The 17,077-nt window shown below is 35.5% G+C and overlaps 1 protein-coding gene across 13 annotated transcripts in view; it reads left to right on the top strand.

The window, feature by feature from the left end:
- DMD (dystrophin) overlaps positions 1–17,077 on the top strand; it is a 1,246,037-nt gene that overhangs the window by 991,443 nt on the left and 237,517 nt on the right. For all 13 annotated transcript variants that reach the window (XM_084515490.1, XM_084515483.1, XM_084515486.1 and 10 more), the window contains one exon: positions 8,489–8,678. In XM_084515490.1, the coding sequence (XP_084371616.1) occupies positions 8,489–8,678 (190 nt within the window). The remainder of the gene's footprint in view (positions 1–8,488; positions 8,679–17,077) is intronic.

Here is a 17,077-nt window from a genome sequence, read left to right as displayed (position 1 = left end):
AACAGGCTGAGGGAGTTGGGGTTGTTCAGTCTGAAGAAGAGAAGGCTCTGGAGAGACATCTGAGAGTGTTGTCCAAGCAATTCTTGAATTCTGTCAGGCTTGGTGCAATGACCACTTCCCTGGGGAGCCTGTTCCAGCATCCTTCCATTCTCTTGGTGAAGAACCTTTTCCTAACATCCAGCCTGAACATCCTCTGTCACAGCTCCATGCCATTCCCTCAGGTTCGGTCACTGTCACCAGACAGAAGAGATCAGTCCCTCTGCTCCCCTTGTGAGGGAGCTTCAGGATGCCATGGGGCATCCTCTTCTCCAGGCTGAACAAGTGAAGTGACCTCAGCCACTCACAATACATCTTGACCTCTAGACACTTCACATAGCCCTCCTTTGGAGTCTTCTCTAATAGTTTTATGTCCTTCTTATCTTGTAGCACCAAAGACCACACATGGTATTCAAGGTGAGGCTGTACCAGCATAGAGCTGAGTGGGACGGCCACTTCCTTTGATAGGTTAGCAAGGCTGTACTCGATGCATCCCAGGATATGGTTGGGAGATGCCAGCCTCCTGGCTGCCAAGGCACACTGTTGATTCATATTGAACTAGCCATTGACCAAAATCCCCAGATTCTTTTCTATTTAGTTGCTCTTTAGCCTCTCATCCCCCTGTCTGTACATTTATTCAGGGTTGCCACTTCCCAGGTACAGAATCTGGCACTTGCTCTTGTTAAGCTTCATATTATTCGTGATTGCCCAGACCTCTAATTTTTCAGGATCTCTCTTGAGACCTCTAATTTTTCAGGATCTCTCTTGAGGGTAGAAAGGCCTTGCCTTTCTACCCTCAAGAGAGTCAACAGCTCCTCCCAATGTAGTGTCATCTGTGAACATACTCAGAATACCTTCAAGTTATGAATCCAAGTCATTTATGAAAACATTAAATAGATCTGGCCCAAAAATAGAGCCCTGGGGAACCCTGCTAGTGACTGGACACCAGCCCCAAACTATAACTATGCTATTACTGCAATTCTTTGAGCCTGACCTGCCAGCCAATTGTTCACCCACTGTATTATGTATTTATCTAGCTGTATACTGAACATTTTGTCCAGAAAGATACTGTGAGAAATAATATTGAAAACTTTACTGGAATCCAAAAAGATTACATTAACTGGCTTCCTGTGGTCAACTAGATGGGTAGCCTTGTTGTAAAATGAAATTAAGTTCATTAGCAGGACCTTCTCCTTATGAACCCATGCTGGCTATGACCAATGACAACATTGTCCTTTAGGTGTTTTACAATAACTCCCAGAATAATCTTCTCCACAACTTTACCAGATACTGCTGTGAGACTGATAGTCTGTAACTAAGGGTTTGTTTTCATACCCTTCTTAAAAATTGTAACATAGTTTGCCATGCAGCTTTCAGTTGACTGGGACCTCTCCAGATTCCCAAGACCATTGTAAAATAATTGAGAGGTCTCCTGATGACATTAGCAGCTCTCTGAGTACCTTGGGATGATAGGTTTATATTCACCCAGGTGAGCAGCAAATCCTACACAAGTTCAGGGCTGGCTGGGAGTTTATCAGATCCACATACATGTTATAGGAAAAAATAAAAACTTTCCTAAGGAAAAACAGTAACATCTGTCATGATGGTTGAACTACAAGGAACATTTATGCAAAAGCATTATTGGAAAGATGCTCTAAATGAGGTGGCAAGCTGGTTGAGATCCAGAAAACTGCGTTAAAGCAGTACTTAGAATGCTGTCTCAGCATAGCCTTCTGTGCTCGATGGTTATCAGCCATTCCAAAGTTAATTTGCAAATTAATCACCTATTAACATGTAATAGCATTGGCTGGCACTATAGAATATAAATCCCTAGATTCTGGAAGAAAATTCCTCTAAGCAGCAATCCTAAAATAAATTTATATGGTTTGTTTTGAATTTTCATTTCAAAAAATGTCAGGAGTTTTTTTTTTTATTTTATTTTAATAAGAAGGTCTGTTTTAGAATTCCATGTTAAATTTTTGAATGGAAAACTATTAGTTATTTTCTCTTCATGTGTGATACCTCTTCCTGTTTCCATTCTACCGGAGACTAAATAATCCTGCCTCTTTGTGATAACTTCTTTATCAGTCCAAATTAAGGCAGTTAAAGAAGTGTTACAAGTAAGAGCTTAAATCTATTTAGTAATAAAAATTAAATGTTCCCATAAAGCTTTGCATTTGTTCCTTTGTTACACCAGCAGAAGTGATATGATCTCATCAAAAAGTGTAAACTACTTCCAGCCTTAGTAGGAAGATGCATGTAGTTCAAATTGTCTCATGATAGTTGGCCTCGGAAAAGGAAAATTCAGGTAACACATTTTTTCTTTAATTGTGTAGAATAGTAATGTCAAAAAGGAGAAAATACAGTTCTACAAAGAGGCACATGAAGTGTAGAAGTAAACCTTATATTTATGCTTTTCCAGCCAACAGTTCAGGTTATTTTATTTTACATCTCTATGTGACAAGAGTAAATCACCACAGCCTACAGGTGGAAGTGTGATTTAGCAATCTATTGAAGGCTGAGTTATGCTGTATTTCTCCATTTTATCACCATGTGGAACATTACTTTTCTGTTAGTCCATTAAAAATATTTTCTGTGCTCACTCTTCTTCAAAATATTTCTGTATCACTACATAGTGTAGTGTACAATGGTATAATGCTCTGTACTTACTATGATTTCTTTCATCTAAGCATTACAAAATATTAAGTGCTGACACTTGCAATGTGTCTTGAAATGTGGGTAAGTGTTACAACTTTAAATAGACAAACAGATATCCCAAAAGTGTGAGTGATTATTTCCAAGTTATGTAGCAAATACTACAGCTGAAGAAATATCTTGAATATCCACAGTTATGGGAGCTTTGTCCAAAATTCCCCGTGTTGTATGGCATTTAGAACTGTTGAATGAAGAACTCTTCCGGTATATTTAAACGGCACCATAATTCCCATACCTCAGCACTTTTTCCTCTTTTCAGATTTCATAACAAGGGGTTCAGTTTTTATTTTTTTTTATTTTGCTGTATATATTTGTTTGTAAGTATATCACAGTACAGATGCTGACTGTAGTTGAAAGTACTGTAGCTTGCTTACAATTAAAAGATCACACAGACTTCAGATAACTTCAGTTTTACCTGTTTATCTTCACAGGCATTTGTAAGCAGATATGTTTCAAAGTATGTGCTTTAAAAGTTCTCAGAATCACACCAGTATCTTGCAGTAGAGGCTGGTATTTTTTTCTAAACCCTTGTTAACCTCTTCCTGTGAATATAAATGTTCATGCTTATGCACTTTTTGTGTGACTCACTTCCTCTGACATGTCCTCATCTTCCACTCAACTTGAAGCCTTCAGCTAACACATTCTTACAATAGCACCATAATTTCTGTCCTGTAAAGAAACTCATATGACAACCAGAGTTGCTCAGTCCTCTGCCACTGATGTCACTAGTTCCTGAAAATTGGTCCCCAGGCTAGGTTGGGGATCATCTCACATACAAATATGTAAATTTACATACAAACGTAACATACACATTGTGTAAAATTTAGACCACTAAAGTAATTTAGTCTTGTAACCTACTATAACCCTACCAGTCAAGAGAACGAAAATTGACTTTGAATCTAGTTCAACAGATCTTTACAGCCAGACGGGGAGGAGGCTTAATTAAATTCCAGAAATTCCCTCTGTTTTGCAGAGAGAATGTAGTTGCTTATCTTTTGAGTGTCTAGACGCAAATAAGATAAATCCCACCTTCAGTATTTCTTCCAGGAATTTGATATTTTTATGTAAAACAGAGAAAGGAAGGTTCATTTGGTTAAAAATCATTATTGTTATGATTATTTTACAGTATTTCAGCAGCATTTTGTAGTGTTCATACTATGCAAGGTTTCATTTACAGTGAAAAATTTTTCATGCTTACTTCAGATGATTCTGTGATTCTATGTTCTTTTCATACAGCTTGCGCTCACTATGAAATTAAACATGCCTTGATGATACAGGCTAAAAAGAAAACATTTGTGTTTTGTTTTTGTGCAGTAATTTCTTGTTCAATATATATATTGGAACAGGTTGCCCAGGGAGATAGTGGAGTCACAATCCCTGGGAGTGTTTAAGGAAAGCTTGGATGTGGTACTTAGAGACATGGTTTAGTGGGTGACATTGGTAGTAGGGGGATGGTTTGACCAGATGATTTTGGAGGTCTTTTCCAACCTTTATGATTCTACGATTTTTGTCTCCACTATAATTTTGTGCAAATCATCACATTCTGGATTTGATATTCAGCTTTACTCCTCATTTTCAGACCTTCTTTTCTATATTCTAACCTCATAATTTTGAAGTAATTAGAAAGACAAGTAGAGTGAAGCTTATTTATATGCTGTAGGGTTGTCAATGTAGTTAAATGTTTGTTGCATGCTAGACGTTGCAAAATTTAAAATGCAAAGTACTAGTTATTTTCTGTTAGGTGTATTAGTACGTTTATAAATAAGGAACACACTTTTGTAGACTGGAAGAATTATTTGCTATAAGATTTCTGTGCATCATTGAATAGAAGTGCCAAAAGATTCTTGCTAATGAAAACCTTTTTCTTTACCCATATCAATAAAATACTATGTAATATTTTTCATGTAGTCTGGATTTTTCTATAAAAGATAAATTCTGATTTTGAGCAAAGCTTCTAATGGCTCTCCCTTTCCATATAATTTTCATGTGTGTTTCTGTTCTTACTTGTGGATGAAAGTAGCTTTGGATCCTACTTCTCAGGATACGTTTAAAATTAACAGTATACACAAATAAACCTAAGCTTTTTTTTTTTTTTTTTTTTAACTTCCCATTGTGTAATTGCTGTGTATTTCCAGGATTTCAGGTCAATAGTAGTTCAAAAATATGCCTTTAATATTTTGAAGAACCGAGTGTTAAGAAAATGTTTTGCCCAATTCTGCAAAGGCTTTTGGGCACAGATATTATGAATCATGTTGCACACTACAAATTTAGTTAGCATAACACTAAAAGGCATATCTTAGAATAGAATTGTGCTCTGAAGAACTAGATAAAATATTTTTGCTTTATGTATGCATACTCCATTTCCAAATTCTATAAAATAAATGGCATGCAATTTTTGAACTAAAAATGATAAAAAGATAACTCAAAACAGCATTTTTCCGGGTAGAAGATTTTCTTTTTCTGTGTTTTTTTTTTTTTTTTTTTTCTTTCTGTTTATGCTGATTTAATGTATATTGCTAGTATAGATAGCTATGATATCTATGAAATTATTTCTTAGCTAAATTAAAAGAACAGTAGACTTTTTTATTGCAGTTTTACATGTGAACAGTGTCCTAACCACAAGCCTGCTCTAAGTCCATGGACAATAAAGTTAGGAAAGAGACAACTTTCACTATTCTAAAGCTGAGTGTTTCTCATACAGCCCTTGGGGACACGTGTGGGGATACAGGTGACTCTGTAGCAGGCTGGAAGACGCTTCTCATGTAGACAGTTCTTGGAGTGGTGACAGGTAAATCTGAGATCAAAGTCCAGTCAATGTTTCAAGTTTTGAAGAATCAGTGGATGACTTTGTAGCTTGAAGTGAGACATTCAATAGCTTTCTCAGTTTTTGAACCAAAAAAAAATTAAAAAAAAAATAAATCCAAGAATAAATTATTTTTCTCACAAGATGTGTGGGAAAAGTGAGATGCTGAAGGATGAAAAATATAACAGAAATATGGTAGCTGTTGTGAGAGACCTTAGGAAGGTTTGTTTCATTTAATGAAATGAAGCGATTGTACTCTCCTGTACTCTGCCTGAATTCTTCTGTTCCTACCATCTTCTGTTGCAACTCACATATATGCTTCTCAGAAAAACATGCTCTTAGTAACATGCGGTAAATTTTGTGTCGTTTTTGTTTGTTTATTTTCTTACATCAGATAATACATTAGGCTTCAGGATGATACCATTACTTCTCAGGGGGTACAACCTCTTAGGACAGCAAACAAGATTTGAAACAGAGATTAGCACTTAGAAATTTCTTGGCCTCATCTGATAAAGTTATGATCAATTACCATTATGATAAATTAGAAATTTTATATCTGATAAACTCCAGTATCTTAGTCTCTGTCTAACTAGAAAACTACACGGTAGATCTATCTAGCCACATAGCCCTAGCCCCAGAAGGCAAAAGCAGGGACTGGGATGATGATGAACCACCCAGTGGAGGAGATCAGGTTTGAGACCAGCTAAGGAACCTAAAGGTGCACAAATCCATGGGTCCTGAGGAACCTGGCAGATGTAGTTGCTAAGCCACTAACCGTAATATTTGAGAAGTGATGTCAATCTGGTGAATTTCCCCCTGCCTGGAAGAGGGGAAACATAACCCCCATTTTTAAAAAAGGGGAGACCCGGGAAAGAATACAGGCCAGTCAGTCTCACCACTGTGCCCAGCAAGATCATGGAGGTTTCCTCCTGGAAACTATGCTAAGGCACATGGAAAATAAGGAAATGATTGGTGACAGCCAACATGGCTTCACTTAGGGCAGATCATGCCTGACAAATCTGGTGGCTTTCTACAACAGGGTTATGGCATTGGTAGTTAGGAGAAGAGCAACTGATATCATCTACCTGGACTTGTGCAAAGCATTTTACACTGCTGTCCCACGTGATATCCTTGTCTTGAAAATGGAGAGACATGGATTTGATGAATGGATCACTCAGCGAGTAAAGAATTGGCTGGATTGTTGCACTCAAAGAGTTGCAGTCAATGGATCAATGTCCAACTGGAAATCAGTAATCACTGGTGTTCATCGGGGGTCAGTATTGGAACTGGCATTGTTTTGCATCTTTGTTAGAGGCATCTACAGTGGGATTGAGTGAACCTTCAGCAAGTCTGCAGATGACACCGAACTGTGTGGTAAGACTGACACACTGGAGGGAAGGGATGCCATCCAGAGGGACTTGGACAGGCTTGAGAGGTGGGCCCATGTGAATCTCATGAGGTTCAACAAGAGCAAGTACAAGGTCCTGCATCTGGCTTGGGGCAATGCCAAACACAACTACAGGCTGGGCAGAAAATGGATTGAGAGCAGGAGAAGGATCTGGAGTGTTGGCTGATGAGAAGCTCAACATGAGCTGACATTGTGCGCTTGCAGCCCAGAAAGCCAACTGTATCTTGGGCGGCATCAAAAGAAGTGTGGCCAGCAGGATGAGGGAGAAGTTGTGGTAGCCCCATTCCTGGGAGTCTTTCAGGCTAGGTTGGATGGGCTTTGAGCAACCTATTTTGTTGGAAGATGTTCCTGCCCATGGCAGGGGAGTTGGAATTAGATGATCTTTAAGGTCCCTTCCAAGTCAAACCATTGTATGATTCTATGATTATATGTGCAGATAGCCAGATCACCATATGTTTGTGGAGTAAATGTTGGTGTGTATCAGATTACATTCATTCCACTTGAAGTAATGTAAATTATTAGATAACTTTACTAGGTATTTTCTGAGCTTCAAAAATTAGTCATTCGTCATACAATACGCATGTAATACAACAACTAAGTAGCCTTGATAAATCTGTGGTAATGAACACTATGTCATACTTACCTGTTCATTTCTCTAAATCCATATTTAGCTCAAGTTTAATATAAAAATTTGGTGAGTACATATAGAACACCTACACTGCACATGAATGCTGATACAACTCAAATAAAAAAAAATGAAATTTTTTTTTTTCAGCACCAGGATTGCTTGGGCCTTCAAGGTTCTTTCCCAGTTTATGATTTAGCTCTTCCCCAAGGATAATATAGTAATATAGTCTTTGTACTTAAAAACTGTCTTTTATCGCGTAATTGATAGAGATGTAATTTATATCTCATTCATATTTGTTGGGGTTGGAACTAGATGATCTTTAAGGTCCCGTCCAACCTAAACCGTTCTATGATTTATTTATTTTTTTATGAAAAAACGGTAGCTCGTTTTCAGTGCAGTTTCAACAGTCTTCAAATCATCAAAACTAACAATTAAATTCATAATACTGATTAGGGTCCAGGACCTATTTTGTACTTTCTATAAATAAACAGATTTTCCCACAGTACTCTTAATGACAAATAACTAAACAATCTTTGATAAAAACAGTAGGGAATTATTTCTGATTTTTTTTTATTATTTTTTTTTATTGTGTTTTTTTTTTTTTTTTTCAGGTATAGTTGTTTCAAACAATGAAGCAGCTATTGATTTTTTTTCCTTGATTTTTAGTTTCTCTCCTCAAGAGAAAAGACTTTTTTTTTTTTTAATCTAAAAAAGAACCCCACCTGCCAAACATACAATGCAAGATGCAAGTTGTATCATTGTAGCTAAGCTATCTGCAAATTCTTACCTTGATTGGTATGTGAAAAATACATGGAGTGTCTTTGTTATATTGTGATTTAATGATTGAGATTTGTTTTATTCCTGCGAGTGCTGCATTTGACTTTTTGTACTTGCACAGGGTTAATGAGCGTGAAGCTGCATTGGAATCAGCCCTACAGATGTTGCAGGTATTCTACCTGGATCTCGAAAAGTTCCTTGCTTGGCTTACAGAAGCTGAAACAACTGCTAATGTCCTGCAGGATGCTACACACAAAGAAAAGATACTAGAGGATGCCAAAACAGTTCGGGAGCTCATGAAACAGTGGCAGGTAAGTCAAGTGCTTCTGTTCAGAGGCATGTCAGTTATCCAAAGTGGTATTTCCCCTCTGTCCCCCCAGTATGCAGCTACTCAACAAAACTGAAATTGTTTTGGAAAAGAACTGATTCTGCTACTAACCCTTAAGTGTTGCTGTGGCAATTGTTATAGAGAGCTAAGGTGAGTTACACTATGATTCCGTCTGACATTTTTCAGTATATATTACATTTGAAACAGGGTCTTGCTTTAAAAATGAACAGAAAGGAAACTTTGCTGAAATGGGCTATTAGCATTGCTGTTGTTGTTTTTTATCACATAAAAATGAATTACTCTGCCAAGTTACAGTCTTGAATTGAGCACTTGACAGAGATGAGAGTTTATTATTCAGTTCTGATATTTAGAGAGGTTATATAAATTGTGTCTGGTTTATTCTCTGTAGCTTAACTGAATTAGTTTTCCTCTATTACTTTCAAATATGTGAAAAATGTTAATCTGGTATTTGGCTGATTATTGCAACAGCTTGTTGACAATAATAAAAAGAAATAATGATTAAAAAATTCATAGCAAATGGCTGGACAGTTTTCAGACAGTTGATTCCTCTGAAAACCAAAAATCCTTAAAGAGAGAGAGAGAGAGAATGTTTGCATTTGGTGTTCTGGAGAATCTGGAGGAGAAAGAATAATCAGTTGAGATGGTGCTATTAAAATATATTGTTATACTTTCTTTGTACTGTCTTCATTATTATGAAGTGTATGTCTGTGTGGTGAGTTCTTAGATGTCTTAAATATGAGGTTGGCTGGATGGTTGGAAGGCCTTTCATACAGAACTCCTTGACAGTAGATGATTTTTATGTTGACATTGAAATCAAAACTGGAAATTCACTGAAGGCTCTATTCTTTATTTCTGAAAAACATCATTTAAAAAATTATACTTGTAAGTGATAATGTGGAGTATGTACACTGGATAGAATACTACTTTTTTTTTTTTTTCACTACTGTATTAATCCATAGTTCTGATTATATTACTGAACTGCTGTTAAATTCCATTATGGTGGAGTCTAAAATCTAAAAGTTGTGGCATTGAAGAGAAGCAAAATCGGAATCACATTTTTAATAGTGAGATTTCTTTACACTAATTGCATTTTATTCTAATACACCTTAAGTCTCTGTGTATTTCTGACTTCTGTTGGCGTGAACCTGGAGAGCAGATTTGTGCAGAAGATAGTTCTCTGCTGAACAGTTAATCTTCAATACTGGCCGTTTTTTTTAATATTCTGTAGATTAGGTTGTTTGTTGGTACTAGCATTTAAACAATTGAATTATCAGGTATTTGCAGAAGGTTTGTTTGTGATTTTTTTTTAATGTGATCATTGAAAAATGGGTTATCTGACGAATTAGAGATTCTTAAAAAATTAGGTCAAAAGCATCTTTCTTAAATGTAATGGAGCTTTGCAGACCTTTCCAACTAGTACCTATCTTTCCAACTAGTATCTTTGTTTTGTTTTGTTTTTCAATTTCCACATAAGAACCATTCACAACTGTAGACAAACAAAAAAATAAATGGAGACAAGTCCTTTTCCCCGTAAATAAATAGCGAAGTACTTAAAAATCCACCATATAAACAATTGTTTTGAACTGTAAACCTTTTTTTTGTCTAAAGATTTTTTATGCACTTAAAATGAGATGTGAGATTAAATTTTAAATTATTCTTTCCAGGTTTTTGGTACATAAATATCATTTTAGGTAGGAAGGGTGAAAACTAACCCATACTTGCAATTTCATTTGCAAAGAGCAAACATCATTCTATTCACTAATCTTAGTGGTACAAGAAATATTATTCTTATATTTTAAAAGAAACATTGGTATGCTGAGGCAAAAAAACAGCAGTTTTGCAGTCTTTTGCTTCCAAAAGATTTACACATACCTGTCCAGCAGTAGCACAAAAATTACGGACTTTTGGTGATTATAGAACCAAATATTTTGGTAGTGGACTTTTTTTTTTTTTTAATTGTTATTTGTTTCTTATTTGCATCTGCGTGATGATCTGCCTGTGTGTGAATAGACTTGCTTGCCTTCATGAGCTATCTGCCTATTGCTGTTTCTGTCAGCCTCTTTATGCCATTTTTAAGCCTCCAGAAGAAATCTTATAATTCACAAGCAGAAGTGGATTTTCAATGTCCTTCTCCTGAATGGAGTCTGATTGCTATCTGTCTAAAAGCTGGAAGAGTTGTTCTCTTCCCCCCTATCTTCCCTATCTTCTTTTTTTTTTTTTTTTTTCCTAAGAGGCAAAAAGGAAATAAGGAGAGTTCTGTTCAAGTAAACAGAATACTGCTGAATACTGCTTTGTTTAGAAATCATTATTGGGAAAGACAATTTTTTCCTGTGTTTTTTCAAGAGCTACAGTAAAGTGTCCATTGAAGATTTTCATCTTCTTCCCTTTCATTAAATTATCACTTATTTGAAACATAGTGATTAACTATAAGTAATTTAAAAGGATGCATCTTTTCACTAGTGTGTGTTCTTAGTGATCAGAGCATCATAGCATCATCTTTTATTTTTATTTTTTTTTCTAGAATAGGGACTTCAATAACAGCAAATGCTTTAAGTGCAGGAAAGTGTAAATGATGTGAAATGTGTAGTGTGTTTGTTTACCCAGTAATACAATGTATGAACATTATGTGGTGACTGCAGCTTTGTCTGGAGACTTGGCATCGTTCTCAAAGGATAAATGATGCTTTTGTAGCAATTCAACATTACTGGAGGGGGACATATGTACAGAAGAAAATACAAACTTCCATAAACTTTAGCTCCTTTATTAGGAGCTGTTTTTTTTGTTTTGTTTTGTTTTGTTTTTTTCCTGATGATGAGTGTCATACAAAATGATTGGACAATAGCAGTAAAAGTTGGAAACAAATTATGAATGTATTAGTAGGTACTATGGCTACAAATATGCTAGCAAGTTAAATGTGTCCCTGATCTGTCTCTGGCACTAAGGCTGACTGTCACTAAAAAGCTACATCCATGTTCATGAACTGTTCTACAGTTAAAAAAGTCAAATATGCTATGTTTCTTATGTAAAACTTTTAATTTAAAAAAAAACAACTGAATGACATAAAAAAAAAAAAAGGTAAATGTATGCAATAATCTGAGAATGCTCAGCTGTGATAATGAGTAAATTAATGTGAATCGTTAGGAAAAACAATATTGGCAATAATCATAACACAGTGGTCCATATCATTAGTCACATTGTAAAAACTTGGTAACTTGTTCAATCAAAAGGAGAACCAGGAAACCTGGAGCATCATTTATATTAGAGAAGAAATAAGTAATTAGAAAAAAAAAAACTTTGTCCAAAGTAGCAGAGATAATAGCATGATGATCATTGCAGAAGAATTATGTAAGGAAGAATTTTTGGCATCCTAACTAATGGCTTTGGAAGCATGATACCTATAAAGAGATACCTATATCTGTATCTAAACAGCTTCCCAGCAGGTGTCTTCCTCAAGCACAGGAAAGACTTTAACTGCTTTCAGCTACGGCTACATTTTTCCAATTAACAGTTTGTTTTCCATATGAAATCAGATTTTTTTTTTTTTTTCTCATGTAAGGCTGGATCTAGATCTTAGGAAGTAAAACAGAAAGGTAATTTCTGATTAAAGATTACTGTCTCCCAGGTCTTTTGAAATAAAGTTTTAAAAATTTCGTTTATGGAATTCCCAGAATTTACGCTTAAATATGGTGTATGGAATTAGATCTGCAGTTTCTATCTTGTTCTTTATGAAGTTGCATGAACTCATATAATGTGAAAAAAGAAAAAAAAGCCATTATGAGTGCTGAAATGTTACAATTCTGTTTTAACCTACTATTTCTAGGCAATTATAAAGCAATGTTTTGGTGAAGAATTATGTCACCAGACAATGAAAAAAATAAACTTCTTAGTTCGGTCCTCACATTTTGAGGTGCTTCTTTTTTCTTTGCATGTTCAGAAACAATTTGATCAAATGTCACTAATAAAGATAAATCTTTTCCTGATACTTAGAAATTCATTCATTAGCAGAGGGAGAAGGTGAAACTTAACTGCACATTCTAATTGCCTGATGATGTAATTATATTTAATGGTTGCACTATAAATACGGAGCTTGTTTATATAAGCATGTATTTGTATGCATCGTTTGTCTGAACTGACAACAACGTAATATTTGAGGTGATTCACACTTCTAGAACACTTTCTGGAGAATTTTCAAGGGTACAAGCCAGTTACTTCTAAGACTTGCATAATTGTGATGATTTTCATTGTCTAATTTAAATACACCATGTGTTCCCATGAGGCCTGATTTGATGCAGAAACATATGGGAAATGAATTTTACTTTGTGTTTTCTTACTTCTAGAGATATGAACTCTCAACTGTGTTAATTACTCGTCTGGTTTGCCTTTCCAGTAATAATCATATGTGACATTTTATACAGCTTAAATAATATTGGGTATAAATTTGAAATTTATGTGGATTTACCCCATTATTTTAAGAATGCAGTGATTGTATATTAAGTCTGTAGATGTATTTACTCAAATATTTTATCACTGAAGTTTGACAAAGAATACTGCATGTGACACCTATTCAAACAGTAGCTAAAGAGTGCTTTCACAGATAACCAATTGTATCTGAAATAACCTACAGTGTTGACCAATAAAGACTAGAAGTATGACAGCATAATACATTAATAGCTACATTAATAATTTTGGCTTGGAATGTGTAGCAATTTTTTTTTACTAACTTCATGCTTACTTAACCTATGATCTAGGTAGATTTCATTTAGATTCAGGAGTTTGAGTGTTAATAATAAGAAAAATATGCAGTGCCTTAAGTTATGTCTAGGAATGTTTAATATGGGCAGTACCCACATCTTCTCGCACTACCTAAACCAAGGTACATGAACTGAACTCAAGGTGTTCTTGTTTCTTCTATTCCCATCAATACTTCAGAAGTGTTCAGCTATTTTTAAGGTTTCCAGGCTGTTTTCGCAACAGTAGGAAGCTGAGACGGATACATGTTCCTGACTCTTCTCAGTTACTGAGCAACACAGGTTCTTTGAGAGAATAAATTTTCCAACTTGATTTCAAACATAATTTACATATAATTGCCCAGCACACTTAATTTTATGAGATGATATATTAATTGGATGATGAATCTGAAAATAGAGAAGAGTATCTGTAATATTCTTGCTCAGTTCAGTGGAGGTCACTAATAATTATTCAATAATAATTAATTTTCTAGTACTTACCTCATGGTAAGTTAATGCTTAGTGGCTATGGCACTTATGGTGGGGGGAAGAAGAAGGAACTAGGCTCTTCTCAGGGGTGTCCGGAGACAGGACATAGGGCAGTGAGTGCCAACAGAAACATGGGAGATTCCATAAGGAAAAACAAAACATGCTGAGTGTAGTCATATAGTGAAACACGATATCCAAATGAATCAGTGATCTCCATTCTTGGAGATCTACAAAAACCAGCTGGACATGCTTGGAGCAACCTGCTCCAGTGGGATTGGGTCAGATGATCACTAGAGGTCCCTTCCTGCCTTGACCATTTTTGTGATTTGTAATCTGATCACATAATCTCTGGACACACAGTCAATCATTCTGTAGACTATTTTTTTTATTATTATTATTTAAATATACAAATGGTAAAGCATTAACATGGTTTAGTAATAAGAAACTGAAATCCTTGCTATTTCTTGAGAAAACTTCATAAAGATCCTTCCAGGAGCTCCTGAGTCACATGTCTAAGTAAGTGAGGAGGAAAACCAAACAGCAAAAAGAAAAAGATCAAGTGACGGAGAAGGGACCACAGAGAATAAAAATAATTACACATTTTTAAGTGACTGATTGCTAGAAACTGATGGGGAGACTGAAAGGTGAAAGCTAGGCATAAATGTTGAAAGTAGTACAAGTATTTTTAGCATAAATTAAAGTTCAGTATTTTTTCCTTATCTAACCCCACAACCTTTGGCCTTCAAGGTTTTTTCTCTTAATCCATTACTCTTACACCTAAAATAACAATTTCCTCAGGAGTCATCATTGAGATATGAAAGATGAGTTTTGCTTGAACTAATAGTTTTTTGAATTGGATTTACCTTTGTGTAGTGTGTTATCTGATTGATGCTTCCGGGAAAGCAGAGTAGGAAATGCTAGCATAGTCCTGGGCTGAGACTGCCTCCAGTCTACAGTACTTCTAATTAGGTCCATTCATACTAAGCTACTAGTTTGCTACTAAGACCATATATTCACATATTCTGGTTAAAAAAAAAAAAAAAAAAAAAAAAAAGTGTTTTGTGTTGATAACTCTATTTGTAATTGAATTAATTGGGTGGATGGGAAAGGAGCAGTTCACAATATGGTAAGGGAGCTTCTGGTAAATCTGACAACCTATCAATGTGTAGTGTGTACAAATATGCTTCTGAAGAACAAGACAAAGATTTTGTCTATGTTCAATCAGGTTTTCTGGTGTGTTTTCTATTTTTATTTTATGAACCATAGAAAGATATGATAGATGCAATACTCCAGTGGCATAAATAGCCAGTATAGCTTAATGCTTTACCTCTCAACTACGTTATGATTAATATGCCACTGTGGAAAGCATTGTAGATAAGAACATTGTTGGTTCAAAGAATATGTAATATATAATCACATAAAAATAGATAAAATTGGTGAAATCAATGAGATCCCTTGTGCACAGGTATAAACGTGTATTTATGTTTGAAGCTTTAAGTCCTGAAAGATGCACAAATAGATAACCCTTTCGAATGCTTTCTGAAAATAATTCTTCAAATCAGTTCTGAAAATGTTTAGTTATATTGGTTTTATATTGCTACAGTTTATCATCTGCATTGGGTTTGCTGCTTTATGATTTCTTTTTCCTTCTCTAAGAAGTAAGTTTTATTAAAAAGACTGCTTAACACCAGAGCATGTGGTCAAGCAGCATCTTATAATTTTGATATAATGGTATTCTTGCTATCTTTTGAGACTGATTTTGCTTGATTCAAACAGCAATGGCAATTTCAGTGTTGTTTCTGTATCATGATGTGCCTTGATATAGAAAAGGATGTTAGAAAGGGGAACAGGAAGTTTCAGGGAGAGGGAGAGACATTACACAGAAAGAGAAAAGCTTTAAAATGGAGCAGCTGTGTAGAGTAAAGTTACTTCATGGCGCTGAATATATTCACAGAGAGTTTTAGCTGATGATTCTCAATGGGGAAGGCAGTGTCCCAGCTGTTCATCTGAACTGGATATCAAAGTGGTCAGGAAATCAGCAAGAAAACAATGTAGATGTTGCTACTTTTTTCAGACACTGTAACTGTTTTAGTTTGGGTAATCTTAATTATAAAACCAGTAAATGGATTGATGCTGAATCTAGGAATGGATAGAGCAACATATGTATTCTGCTTCTGGCACTCTTCAGTTCTTCTCTGAACTTCCCTAAATTTAGAACAAAACCATAATCAGTGTTATTTTTCTTTTAGAAAATAAGATTATGCTTCCTTTAAGTGATTTAGTACTTAGTTACTAGAGCGAGATGTAAATATTCTTAAAACTTATTGCCAGGGAAAATAATTAACTCTCAATTGTCAGAAATCTTATATATAAAGTGGGTGTTTATAAAAAAGAATAACGAATTTTTGTCCTTTAATTTCTCATTTACATGTATTCTCATAGTCAAGTTAGAAGAAAAATCACATTTGTCAAATATGTTAAAAAGCATAATATATGCTCACTCAGTTGACTTATGTTTTTCTCTTTAAAAGTTTATTGAGCGCACCAGAAGGATGGCCCTAAGAAATTTATTTGCATAATGTGATGTAGTGAAGTAACAAAAGGAGAAAAATAAGACCTATTCTTAATTCTCCTCATACATTACTTTTCCTTAGAAAACTTCCATGAAACTGAGTATTTCTTCACTTTGGCAAAGTGTTTCAGCTCCTTTATGAAGGAAATTTCTTTCACAAAATACTGCTCCAAGCATTGGGTTTCTCACTGTTCCAGGAAGAGGTTTTCACTGCTTCAGCTCATGTAGCTGTCAGGACAGGTGAATGGGCACAGCTATGAAACTACTCTGTGGCTTCAATAATCAGTCAGATATCTGTGTGTCAGTCTTTTGTGAGACTCTGCTGTATTGCTGACTGCTGCTGCTTCTGAGGACAGGTGAGAGAGCAGGGTAAGAAGGAGACAAGAACCTCAACCTGAGTGCTGGAATCTATTTGCTGTTGCTACAGCATTTTATCCAAGTGGTTTTGATAGCAGTAACTAACTAAGCCCAGGGAAATTATTTTTCTGGGTGCTTGAATGGTGAGGCTAAGCAGACCTCAGGAAATGGTAAAGAAGGGAAACATAGTGGGCAGTAAGTTTACCTGATAGCCCA

This window comes from Aythya ferina (genome assembly GCF_964211825.1).
Source record: "Aythya ferina genome assembly, chromosome: 1".
NCBI lineage: Eukaryota > Metazoa > Chordata > Aves > Anseriformes > Anatidae > Aythya > Aythya ferina.
Note: the sequence above shows the minus strand (reverse complement) of the source record. Positions and strands in the feature narration are given on the sequence as shown.